At 42.9% G+C, this 13,311-nt stretch overlaps 1 protein-coding gene across 1 annotated transcript in view; it reads right to left on the bottom strand.

Moving 5' to 3' along the window:
- Positions 1 to 5,388, bottom strand: part of UBR5 (ubiquitin protein ligase E3 component n-recognin 5) — a 119,870-nt gene extending 114,482 nt beyond the window's left edge. The window contains exon 1 of the mRNA XM_015561701.1: positions 5,312 to 5,388. Coding sequence (XP_015417187.1) covers positions 5,312 to 5,388 — 77 coding nt within the window. The remainder of the gene's footprint in view (positions 1 to 5,311) is intronic.
- Between the last annotated feature and the right edge of the window lie 7,923 nt (positions 5,389 to 13,311).

Here is a 13,311-nt window from a genome sequence, read left to right as displayed (position 1 = left end):
GCATAGAAAATAATTTGTTACATAAATGGTTTTCAGTACATATATCATTTTTTTTTCTCAAATCATCCAGAATACTTATCTACATCAAGTGAAATTTCATGGTCCTCTAACCCCTTTGCAATGAAATAGCTCTATTAAGTTAATAAATATAACTGAACAAATAAGCATATCATATGACATAACTAAGAGGCAACTTTATTTTGTCTCCTACTTCCCATTTAAAATGCATTCATTTAAAAGAGAGAGTAAGAGAGGGAGAGAGAAACATCGATGAGAGAGAATCATTGCTTAGATGCCTCCTATACACGCCCCAATGGGGACCAAGCCCAAAACCCTGGTATGTGCCCTGACCGGGAACCAAACCGTGACCTCCTGGTCCACGCTCAACCACTGAGCCACGCCAGGGGGCCTGAGTTCTCTAACTGATAGTTTTGTAAAAGTTGGTTGCCAAGTAGAATTGGAAACCTGATCAATGAACTTTTCATACTGTGATACTAAAATCCACCGGTCTATCTTGCACAGTAAATAAATTATTTACCCATGCATGAATCTGTTCAGATATAAAAGGGCACAGCAAAGTACCATAAAGCATATTAAAAATGTCAATACTGCCTCCCTCAGTATTCAACTTCCATGAGGCACTAAGTGTCTAGCATTTACTTGCCAGTGATTTTCAATAGCTGAAGACTAGGCAGTAGGGACAAGGATATAAAAGAACTTCTTTAAGATTTATATGCAAAGCTGCAGTCAATTACTAAAAGTAGGTGGGGATTACAGACACACTTAAGGAAATTCACAAACTGCCAGCCTACAAATGGCTACATTTCTTTAAATTTTCATTTACTGATTTTCAGAGAATGAAAGGGTGGGAGAGGAGGGAAGAGAGGAGGAGAGACAGAGACAGAAACATCAATTTGTTGTCCCACCTCTTTATGCCCTTGACAGGGGATGGAATCTACTACCTTGGCGTCTACGCTAATAAAAGAGAAACATGGTAATTGGTGTACGACCGCTACCCTTTTCATTAGCTAATCTGTGAGATATGCAAATTAGTCAACAGCCAAGATGGCGGCTAATTTGCATGTGTCAGCCCCAAGCCTCAGACTAAGGCTTTAGGCTGGGGCCTGGGCGGAGCCATCCAGCAATCATTGATGGCAGCAGCGGCAGGGAACCAGGCAGAGACAGCCAGCTATGCTTGATGGCGGCGGCGGCAGAAAGCTGGGGGGGCTCCGGCCAGCCAGGGATCCTTGATGACAGTTGCAGCGGGGGTTTTTTTTGGGTGCTTGGCCCAAAGCCCAAAGCCCCCGCCAGAGGCTTTAGGCTTGGGCCGGTCCAGCCAGCCAGGGATCCTTGATGGCAGTTGCAGCGGGGAACCGGGTCGGAGCCAGCCAGCGATTGGTGGCGGGGAGCTGGGGGTGGCCCAGTCCAGGCCTAAAGCCTTGGCCAGAGGCTTTAGGCTTGGGCCAGGGAGGAGCCAGCCAGAGATCGTTGAAGGTGGGGAGCATGGGGAGGGTCCGGCCCAGGCCTAACACCTCAGCCAAAGGCTTTAGGCTTGGACTGGGGCGGAGCCAGCCAGCAATGGTTGATGGCGGCTTTGGCGGGGAACCAGGGCGGAGCCAGCCAGCGATCATGAGCCAGTGATCATGAGCCAGTGATCATGAGCCAGTGATCATTGATGGCCCAGGCGGCTGCAGGGAGCTAGGGGTGCCTCAGCCCAGGCCTAAACTCTTGGCCTGAGGCTTTAGGCCAGGGCCGTGGCGGAGCCAGCCAGCTATCATTGATGGCAGAGGTGGCGGTAGGGAGCTGGGGGTGCCCCAGTCCACGTCTACCAGGTCTAAAGCCTCAGCCTGAGGCTTTAGGCGGGGGCCGGGGTGGAGCCAGCCAGAGATCAGCAGCAGGGAGCTGGGGGCGGGCGCCGGCCCAGGCCTAACACCTCCACCGAAGAAGGAAGGAAGGAAGGAAGAAGGAAGGAAGAAGGAAGGCAGGAAGGAAGGAAGAAGGAAGGAAGGAAGGAAGAAGGAAGGAAGAAGGAAGGCAGGAAGGAAGGAAGAAGGAAGGAAGGAAGGAAGAAGGAAGGAAGAAGGAAGGCAGGAAGGAAGGAAGAAGGAAGGAAGGAAGGAAGAAGGAAGGAAGAAGGAAGGCAGGAAGGAAGGAAGAAGGAAGGAAGGAAGGAAGAAGGAAGGAAGAAGGAAGGCAGGAAGGAAGGAAGAAGGAAGGAAGGAAGGAAGAAGGAAGGAAGAAGGAAGGCAGGAAGGAAGGAAGAAGGAAGGAAGGAAGGAAGAAGGAAGGAAGAAGGAAGGCAGGAAGGAAGGAAGAAGGAAGGAAGGAAGGAAGAAGGAAGGAAGAAGGAAGGCAGGAAGGAAGGAAGAAGGAAGGAAGGAAGGAAGGAAGGAAGGAAGGAAGGAAGGAAGGAAGGAAGAAGGATGGAAGGATGGATGGATGGATTTTTTCATGGTAAATGGACTGGAGTCGTTGTTGATGAAAACATCTTGGTGGCTGCCATGACTGGCAGTGGCTGCAACAGTGCGGTGATGGGGCTGCGGCCTTCCCCTGATCAGCCTGGTTGACTCCCACAAAGGGAGGCCAGACTGTGGCTTAGGCCCACTCCCCAAGGGGAGCAGGGAGCAGGTAGTAGGACATCCCCTAGGGCTCCCAGTATGTGATAGGGGGCAAGCTGGGCTGAGGGACCAACCCCCCCCTCCACCCGCCAGTGCACAAATTTTTGTGCACCGGGCCTCTAATATCAGAATAATGCTCTATCCAACTGAGCTTTTATTTCCTGGTGGTTACTAGAAGTGTTCTTACCTACCTAGCCCCGGAGGCACCTGGATTTAAGACCACAGATACAGGATTACTCCTCCTCACAACCTAGGGAAAAGGGTACTTCCTTGATGAAGAGTAATCTGAATACAGTTTTATAATGCAAATTTCCACCTGTACATTAATCCCTAATATATCTTTGCTCAGCCATAAGTCTTAACCACATTTTATTTCTTTAAATTTGACTTGAAAATTTCTAAAATAACAGCCTCAGTTTTCTCACTTTTTGCCTAGCCAAAGAAAACTATGTCAAGTTGCAAACATCTGACTTAATTCTTAAAAGATTCCAAATCACACAAGTGACAGCTTTTGTAGAGGAAAAATCCATCTGTCAGCTTCCTAAACAATTATAGGTAAGATTTATACATACTTTATGCTTATGGAGATGAGAAATGTCAGTTTATACAATGTGTTCACTTTATTTTTTTATTTTTTTTATTTATTTTTTTTAAAATATATTTTATTGATTTTTTACAGAGAGGAAGGGAGAGAGACAGAGAGTCAGAAACATCGATGAGAGAGAAACATCGACCAGCTGCCTCCTGCACATCCCCAACCGGGGAAGTGCCCGCAACCCAGGCACACGCCCCCGACCGGAATCGAACCCGGGACCCTTCAGTCCGCAGGCCGACGCTCCATCCACTGAGCCAAACCGGTTTCGGCCAATGTGTTCACTTTAAATAAATGATATAGGACATTCACCCACAAGACGCATTCAAGACCAAAAAAAAAAAAGTTTCTAAATAAATGTTATAAATAAAATGATATAAATTTTTGTAAATGGGAATTTTTTTTTACCTTCCCCCCTAAAATTGTTTGTTGAAACTGTTAAAAGATTTCTATAAAACTAAGTTAACAAAATTCATGTTATAGAAATGCTCTGCAAACTACCATAGAAAAAAAATGACATTATACTTATCATTTCTTCCTCTAACCTGGAAAATGTCTCTGGCTAGAAATTCCTATATAGTGTCATAAGTAACAAAATTCCGAAGTACTGTGCCATTTGAAAGATAAACACATCTCAGAGAAACTAAATGCTGAACACAAAATGAGTCATTTTACTTTATAGCAAAACTAACCATGTTATTTTCAGTTCCATACAAAACAGGAAAAGGGAAATATGCATGCCAAATGGACAAAAAGAAATTTGATAGGAAAAGATAATTCTTCTGAGAATTTCATATCTTTCTGTCTCATCTAATTTCATTTTCTTAATGTGAGACTGTAAATACATACAAGAATCAAACTGTGCTGACTTCTTTAGAGTTCCCGTACAAAAAGTTCAGCACCAGCCAAAATTTCAGGAGAATGTTTTTGGTTTTCTTTATTCTTAGGCCATATTCACGTTCTGACTATCTGCAACCTCATTCATTAAAGTATCTGCCCAATGTAGATAATGTATTCAAATCATTACAAACCCAATTTTAACTCTACATACAAATCAAACCTCTCAAGAGGTAACTGATGCACTTCATAGAACACACACTGCCATTTGGCAAAATATTCAGTCCTTAAGATAGAACTGCAAACTGAAATAAAATACCTGTAAAAATATCTGATTTTTCCATAGAAACAAGACAATTAGAAGGTTCTATTCCTGACCAAGATCTTGATGCCATTAGATTCAGCGAGCTTCTTTAAACTAGAGCTACTGGGATTCCTTCTTGCTGCCCTTTCAACATAAAGATGAAACAGCAGTTTTACTGTCTTTGAAATGGTCATTTTACATTCCTGAGCTCCCATGCCATCTGCCCCAGGAACCACACCTGCAGCCTTGTGAAGAGCAGCATGGTGGAGTGGGAAAAGAATGAGCTGCAGTGTCAGGCACACAAACTGGGTTCAATTCCATCCCTACCATTCACTGGCTCTATAACCCTAGGCAAGCTTTACTTTAACATCCCAGAACCTGGAAAGTTTCTTTGTCTGTTAAGTGGATATAATTTAAATGCTCACAAAAATGGCAGCCATTATCATTATTACTGAACTGTATTTTTCATCCTTGGAAAAGTGTGTGTGTGTGTGTGTGTGTGTGTGTGTGTGTGTGTTGCTGTTTCAAATCTGCCAAGCCTGCCTTGAACTGGATGTCAAACTAAATAGGGCCCAAATTGAATCCTGAGATCTGGTAGGAACTTAAGGATGCAGAGAATGACAGCTTGGTCTGGGAATTCTTGGAATTCTGTAGACACAATAATTCTGTTTCTTGTGCATGGGTTTTTACTTCACAAAAGCAAAAGATTCCTTCTCTCCTGGCCCCTACTACCTCTCGAATCTTATCTCCTCACTCTTCCAAAGGACTCTATACTCCAAACATCATTATACTCTCATTAATTCCCTACCTAAAGTATACATCCAAAATACTCTATTTGTTTTGTACATGCCTATTCCCTCAGCCTAGAATACTGTAATACACCCTCACTGCCTTCTACATATCTAGTGACTTAGTCTCTCAAGGCTGGGCTGAAAAAAACTGTGCAAAGCCTTAACTCACCTTTCACTCCAGGCTAAACTAAGCATTTCTGAGTCCCAGTTATACCTGGGGCATACTTCATCCATAGCACTTCTCATGCTATAACTATTTGCTTGATGAAATAGTTGTCTTTCACCACCAGGCAAGCTCTATGTGTTTTAGTAATTTCTTAATTCCCAGCACCTGACACACAATAAATCTTTAGTAACTGTCTGCCAATACATGGGTAGTGCTAAACGAATGAATGGACATTTACACACTGCTTCAAAATGGTGGATTTACAACTTCTCTATTCTTTTCAGTCATTTTAGATGTTCTACTATGTGGCCAATATTATGAGACTAGGTTTTTTAAAATACATCAAAGGAATGTTGTCCTACAAAATAACCCACCTGGGGGCCATACTCTAGTTCAAATGGTCCTGCAATGCTAGGAGGAAATTTTGAAATGCTTTCTTTAAGCATTATTCCGAGAAAGTGTGTACCAGACCAATAGGAAAACCACACAGTACTTTACAGTCCTGGGAGATGGACTCTCCCAGTCTCCTCCACTTGCAGTGGTTCTCAACCTTCCTAATGCCACGGCCCTTTAATACAGTTCCTCATGTTGTGGTGATCCCCAAACATAAAATTATTTTTGTTGCTACTTCATAACTGTAATTTTGCTACTGTTATGAATCGTAATGTAAATATCTGATATGCTATATGTGTTTTCCGAGGGCCGCGACCCACAGGTTGAGAACCGCTGAGAGGGAGGCCTGCTTTCTCTCTCCCTCCCTCCCATCTCTTTCCTGTGTGATTTAATCTGGGCTGGTTTTAAGGAAATGTGCTCAAGTGGCTAAAGGAAGCTGGAAGCAAAGAAAAGAGAGGAGAGCTCATCAGGAAGCAAAATTACAGATGAAAAGTCTGTAAGGAGCCTGCCTTTTAAGTGCCTGAAATTGACAAAACTAGTCGATCTGGCTAAGTGACTTAAAATGCAAACTAGAGAAAGTCCAATCACTGGACATCTTCTACTGACAACTAATGCAATAAAAGAACATCTAATTCTGTACCAGATTAGGGAGAACTGGACTTAAATACCCATATTAAATTTTTATTTGTTTGGGTTTTGTTTGTTTTTTGGCCAATCATAAGTATTATAGCCATGAAAAGGCAGAATTAGTGCCAACCTGGTTCTCCCCAGATAACCACAAAAAAACAAAAACAAAACACCCTCAAGGTTTTGAAGCCCAGCTCCAAACTAAAAGATGGAACATGCATTTAACATCCCCTGCTCTCATGTTTCCACCTCTGCCCAAAACAGTGATTACCATATCTGTTTCAGAGTTGTTTTAAGAATTGGATAATATGCCACATACAAAAGTATCATGAAATCTCCAAATACAAGGCTCAGTAATTTATATTCTGGCTAAATAAATTATGGCACATGCATGAAATACCTCTGGAAAGAATACCATTAGTCACCTATGAGGAAAGGAAGTAGGCAAGTAAGGAACAGAGCAAGGAGAAAAACTCTTCCTGTGTGCCACTATACACTTTTTGAATTTTAAAACTTATATTATCAACTCAAAATTTAAAAAAAATTCTAAGCACTGATCAAAGTGATTCTGATCAACTAGGTTTGCAAAATACTTCTCTAATATACAAGTACACACAAGGACGACTTAAAATAATCACAAGATGAAATGAAATATGAATCACACTACTGTTTCAAGTTGTGTTAATGTTGCTCAGGAGAGTGCCATCTTAGAAATTCATCACAATTCACGTATATCCATAAAAGGCTGGTAAGTCCTATAATAAAGAAACCTGTTTAACTATGCTTAATCTTATGTTTCCCAACTTGAAGTTGAACATGGAACGCAGTTCAGGTCATTCTTTCTAGTGAGATCTCAGGGAACCAGAGGACACTGGTTTGAGATTCTCGCTCCCTGAGGTGGAGACAGACAATGTCTTACTCTCTGCCCCAGAACCCTGGAGGGTGCCTGGCCCAGAGAAAGCCTCTCAAAAAGCTAGAGCTCAAGAGGGACAACCTGCCTTTCCTGTCCTTTCTCTTTATCTAAACAAAAATGATTTCCCAACTTTCTTACTGCTTAATCAACTTAAAGAACAAGGTAAGCAGCATAAACAATCCCACTCTGCCTAAAATTTTATTGTAAAAAAATTCAGACTACCTTCAGCAGATCATTTTTTAAATCCAAATTATATATCAACAGGCATTTTCATTCCTTTAAGTGGAAAAATAAAAGACTATGATTCAAAATCATCTACTTTTAATAGACAGCAATAAATTTCAGTATCATTTCCTTCTACAACAGGGGTGGAAAACACCAGGCCCGTGGGCTATATAAGGCCCACAAAATCATTTGCACAGACATTTACATTACGATTCATAACAGTAGCAAAATTACAGTTATGAAGTAGCAACAAAAATAATTTTATGGTTGGGGTCACCATAACATGAGGAACTGTATTAAAGGGTCGCGGCATTAGGGGTGAGTTAACTAAATGTCTGATCAAATACAGCAGGCTAATTTTTAAGTTGATAATTCTTTATACATATCCAAATGGCCCTTGGCAGAAAAAAGGTTCCCCACCCTATATAAGAAAATCTTACTGGGCATCTTCATTACCATGAAGCCAAACTAATCAAGTGAGCTTTACAATCAAACTGTCGGACAGCCTGTTTGCTTTTTACTGAAAGCATGTTCATGAGTATACCCAGAGGGCGTCTGAAAGCGGCATCAAATAGCTTCTCTGAAATCTGCGAGAACCAGGATTCTTCACATTCTTAACCTCTGATCCAGAAAGGCTTCCTTCAGGTTTAACTCAGAGATTAAACCAAAGAGGTCAATCAAAACTATCCAACACCAGAGTCAAATTTAAGGGCTCTACAGGTTCCTTTGGTTTTATCACTAAGGACACAAATGCACACAAATTTCTCCTCTCTGGCAACACAGCTACCAAAGCAAAGGTCTGGCTCTGGCCTTTGGCCCCAGGGATCCACCATTAATGCTTCCAATTCATCCCTTGACTCAAGAGGCAGGTTCCAATTTACAGACTGACAATTCTGACGGAGAGGCTCTCATTCCAACTTAGTCCCCATCTCTCGGTCTCCCAACCACTTAAAATAAACAAACAAAAAACCTTAATGCCTTTTTTAAAATCCTCACCTGAGGATATTTTTTCCATTGATTTTTTTAGAGAGAGTGGAAGGGAGGGCAGAGATGGGGAAGAAAGGGAGGAATGGAAGGGAGGGAGGGGCAGACAGAGAGAGACATTGATGGGAGAGACAGGATTGGTTGTCTCCCTGCAAGTGCCCCAACCTGGACCTGTAATCAAACCTGGCAATTCTTCGGTGCACTGGGCCCCTCGTATCTATAATAAAAGTGTAATATGGTATCAGACCGGACGTCCTTCCAGACATTCTTCCAGACCAAACCGGAGCTGCAAGGGAAGCCTGGGTCCCGGGTGCCTGCCGGCAACTGGAGGGAAGCCTGGGTCCCAGGTAACAGAGGGAAGCCGGTGCCCAGCAGCCAGGGGAGGGAAGGCCTACTCTTGGACGAATTTCGTGCATTGGGCCTTTAGTATATTTATAAAACTCTAATATACAAATAGACCAAATGGCAGAACAATCAAACAACCAGTCACTCTGACGTGCAATGACCACTAGGGGGGCATGTGTGGAACATGCCGGCAGACCATGGAACACGGCGGACATCGGCTGTGGTGGAATGGTGGAACAGGTGAGCATGGGTGCCAGACCAAGGTAGGGTGCCGATCACTGTCATCGGGATGAGCCTCTGGTGGTTACTGAAAATTCTTTGCTCCCACAAGCCATGGTCCCACTGGGCACTCGTACCCGCTGCTGGCACCTGGCACTGGCCCTGATTGCTCGGCACCATCAGTGGGTGCAAGCAGCAGCTGCCGGCCCCGATCACCCCTCAGGGTTTCTCCACCTCCCCCTACTCCTGAGGGGCAATCAGGGCGGCAGCTGCCTCTTGCACCCACTGCCAGTGTCAGAGTCACCACTCACACCCGCTGCTGGCCCTGATTGCCCCTCAGGGCTTCTCCACCTCCCCCTACTCCTGAGGGGCAATAAGGGCAGCAGCTGCCTCTCGCACCCATTGCTGGCAACGGCAACAGCGGGAGCAGAGCTGCCAGCAGACATGGGACCGGGGCCATGGTGGGAGGGGCCAGGGGGGGCGCGGAGGATGGACCAAGACCCGACCCTGTGCCCACTGCAGCCTCACAACCCACAGTTCCTTTCAAGGTGCACAAATTTGTGCACTGGGACCCAAGTCTACAATAAAAATTCTCACTAACCACAGACTGTGAAAACTTTCTTAGAAACTAGCACCAGCATTGAATTGTACTTAATTCCATATTTCTTAACCTTTTTTTGATCTCAGGAAAACAAACACATACAGAGGTTGGTTTTTATTGTTGTTTGTTTTTCATTTACTACTGAAGTCCTTGATACAACAGTCTCCTTGTTTTCCATTTGCGAGGTTAAGTGATTTACCTGTAATTACTCAATGAAGAGGTGGGAGGGAGAGGGTGAGAAAAAACCTCTTCAGGCCGCTAGTCCTGCCATCACAGAACAACTGCCAAAGGTCCAATTCAATCAACAAATACTTCCTGAATGCTGGGTGCTGAGTATTACAGGAAGCAAACTGCACAATAAAATACGCTGGCAAGAAGGGGAGATTAACATAACCACCTGAGGGGGTTTCTACACACCTGGGGATACTGCCCCAAAAGGTGGTGCACTACTACTTGGGAAGCCTGAGAAAAAATGTAAAGGTGAGAAACACTGAGTCAATCCACACATCTTATGTAGTTTACAATCTATTTGTTAAAAAACAAACAAAAATACACACACACACACACACACACACACACACACAGACAAATAAAATAGTACACCAGGTGCCAAGATGCATGCTAAAGGTAAAAATTACAAGAAGGCAGAGCTCACTTTGGTTTAGAAGATTTGATGAGGACTAGGGCTTCAGGAGAGTCAGAATTTGGAAGCAGGCCTTGACTGGTGTTGAAATTCATCCTCTCAGAAAAAGGGGCATGCCCTGGCCGGTGTGCTCAGTGGTTAGAGTGTTGGCCCATGCATCCAAGGGTCTCGGTTTCGATTCCCGGTCAAGGGCATGTACCAGGGCTGCAGGTTCAATCCCGGCCCCAGTCAGGAAGCAAATGAGAGGCAACCAATCAATCTCTCTCTTTCTCTTCCTTCCCTTTTCCCTTCCTCCCTCTCTCACATTCTATCCCTCCCTCCTATGCAATAAAAAAGTTAAAATTCTCCAAAATACTTCAGGATGCCAAAAAGGTAATTCTAAAATTTAAATTATTTCATTTTTCTTACAAGTCATCTGAACAATGGATAGTGCTAGAGCAGTCTAAGTCAAAAAGAAAAGACCAGTGTACGTCACAGATGCAGGGGTTTTTTTTTCCACTTAACAGGAAAGCAGATGTAAGGGACACAGATCCAACAATCCTTCTGTAATAGAGTAGTAAGAAGCTAGAAAAATTCCAGGACAAGGGAAATAGGGAAACTGAGACAGACAGTTAAACAGCTGTTTCTGTCCACCTAGGAAATCCTATCTGTCCTAAACCATGGGTTGCACTTCTCCTCCCCAACCAGAGGGTAAATAGTTTAAATCACCCTATTCAGGGAGACAAATAATAGAAATATAATAAAGTACTATTTGCCAACCATACCCAAGGACAAATTAAGTGAATAAATCTCATTTTGGTACATCAGCATAAAGGTGATGAATATTCTATTGCTCTGCCCCTAAGAACTCCCCTAAATGCCCAGCCTTTAAAAGCCCCTGAAAATGAAGATCCCAAGAGAAGAGCCAAAAATTAGCAGACCCATTTCTAGGAATTTAGGGCACAGGGTACCTCTGATGTCTGGGGGTAACCCCTACCAGGAAGACTGCTGGAAGTTTGCAATAAGGAGCAGTTAAGATTCCCACCCTATAGGCAGGAGACCACCCTTCCCAGTCTCTGACAGAACTGTACCCTGCTTACAAAAATTCTATCAGAATAATAGCCTGGGGATACCTAGGCAGGGATGAGCACACTGGAAGATGTGAAAGCTATTTATTGAAATAGAAGTCAGCCAGCCCCTATCCCAGAATGCTCGAAACAACACTTACTTTCTAGAACAGGGGTGGGCAAACTTTTTGACTCGAGGGCCACAATGGGTTCTTAAACTGGACCGGAGGGCCGGAACAAAAGCATGGATGGAGTGTTTGTGTGAACTAATATAAATTCAAAGTAAACATCATTACATAAAAGGGTACGGTCTTTTTTTTTTTAGTTTTATTCATTTCAAACGGGCTGGATCCGGCCCGCGGGCCGTAGTTTGCCCACGGCTGTTCTAGAATTTCCTTCTCTAGAGTAACTGGCCCAAAAGGAGAAAAAAATGTTCAACATAATATAAAGCAAAATGTCAAAACAATGGAAAATAGAGAAAAGATGAGTAAATCAGAGTAGCCAGGGAGGAATCAAATATCCAAATACCAGGAGTTCCAAAAGAAGAGAGAAAAAACAGATAGGAGAAAAAAGTATTAAGTAACATACAAGATTTCCTGGAATTGAATGATACGCGCTCCCAGAATAAAGGAAGTTAGCCAAGTGTGTGGGGCCCAAAAAACAAACGAGAAAAGGCCCTACCATCAAGGCATATCAACATGAAATTTCTCAGCACCAGGAACTGAGGGAAGACCCTAAAACTTTTTGGGTGAAGGGCATCAAGCAGAAAGGATCAGGTGTCAGAATGACACTGAGCTCCTCAAAAGAAATACTGGAAGCTATCACTTTGAGGATAAAGTATTCCCAATCAGAAATTATAATCCTAAACCAATAACGATGCATCGACAAAAAGTAACTTTGTTGTCATCTAAATAAAGCAAAAAAACAAAACAAAAAATGGCACACCAAAAATGAAAATAGAGCCAAGCCTGCGTGGCTCAGTGGTTGAGCGTCAACCTATGAAACAGGAGGTCATGGTTCAAGTCCCAAGTCCCAATCAGGGCACATGCCCGGGTTGCGGTCTAGAAGGCAACCAATCAAAGATCCTCTCTCATCACTGATGTTTCTCTCCCTCTTCCTTCCTCTGTGAAATCAATAAAAGTATATTTAAAAGTCCAGCAGATTAAAAAAAAATAGAAAAGCAGAAACAAGGTTTTAAAAACTTTATTAAAACAAACTATCAAAACTAGATCCAAAATTACTTAAAATGTCACCAAAACAGTTAACTGAGTTAGAAACAAACAAAACTTCCTCTCTCCTGCCTTTTGGATACAGAAAGTATATAGATTCATTTGTCCAACCAATGTCACAGGAACTGTGGTCTCATGTCCAAAAGTGATAGAAAAGAAAAATCACTATTTGTGTTTAAAATGTGTATGTGCAACCTTAAATACCTTTAAATATTCTGAACATTACTGTGCATCTACATAATCAAGAACTTGGGGTAAGGGAGAAGAGCAAGAGACCAAAATCAAATAAACAAAAAACAAAGACCCTCTAGGGTTTGTAAAAGCTCTTTAAAAACCTGAGGAGTTCCTTACAAGCTCTTCTCTGAAACCAGTAAGTCTAAAGCAGCGTACCGGTGGTCCGTGGACCACACTGGTGGTCGGTGAGGTCCGAAGGGTCGGCGACCGCTGGTCTAAAGCATCTTGCCCTACTGCTTTGAACTCTTACCAGTGTCTTGAGTTATTAAGCTTGACCAGAGTCTATAAAGTAGACAAGCCAGAAAAACTCTAACCACACAAATCACGATTTCTTAAAAGACTCACTTTTAAACTAAATCAAGAGTTTTGATCTGAAATATCCCAGAAAGATTGTTGAGTCCCTCAACACATCCAAGAAATAATTTAAACCATAATTTCTTTTCTACTGTAGCAAAGCTTACTTCCACATTTGAACTAATAGCACATCACATGCTTAATACAGAGCCTGGTACAAAATATTAGCTGCTCCTGCTATTACTGTCAT

This window comes from Myotis davidii, unplaced genomic scaffold (genome assembly GCF_000327345.1).
Source record: "Myotis davidii unplaced genomic scaffold, ASM32734v1 scaffold497, whole genome shotgun sequence".
NCBI classification, from domain to species: Eukaryota; Metazoa; Chordata; class Mammalia; order Chiroptera; family Vespertilionidae; genus Myotis; species Myotis davidii.
The sequence above is the reverse complement of the archived record's forward strand: the minus strand, read 5'-3'. Positions and strand labels throughout refer to the sequence as shown.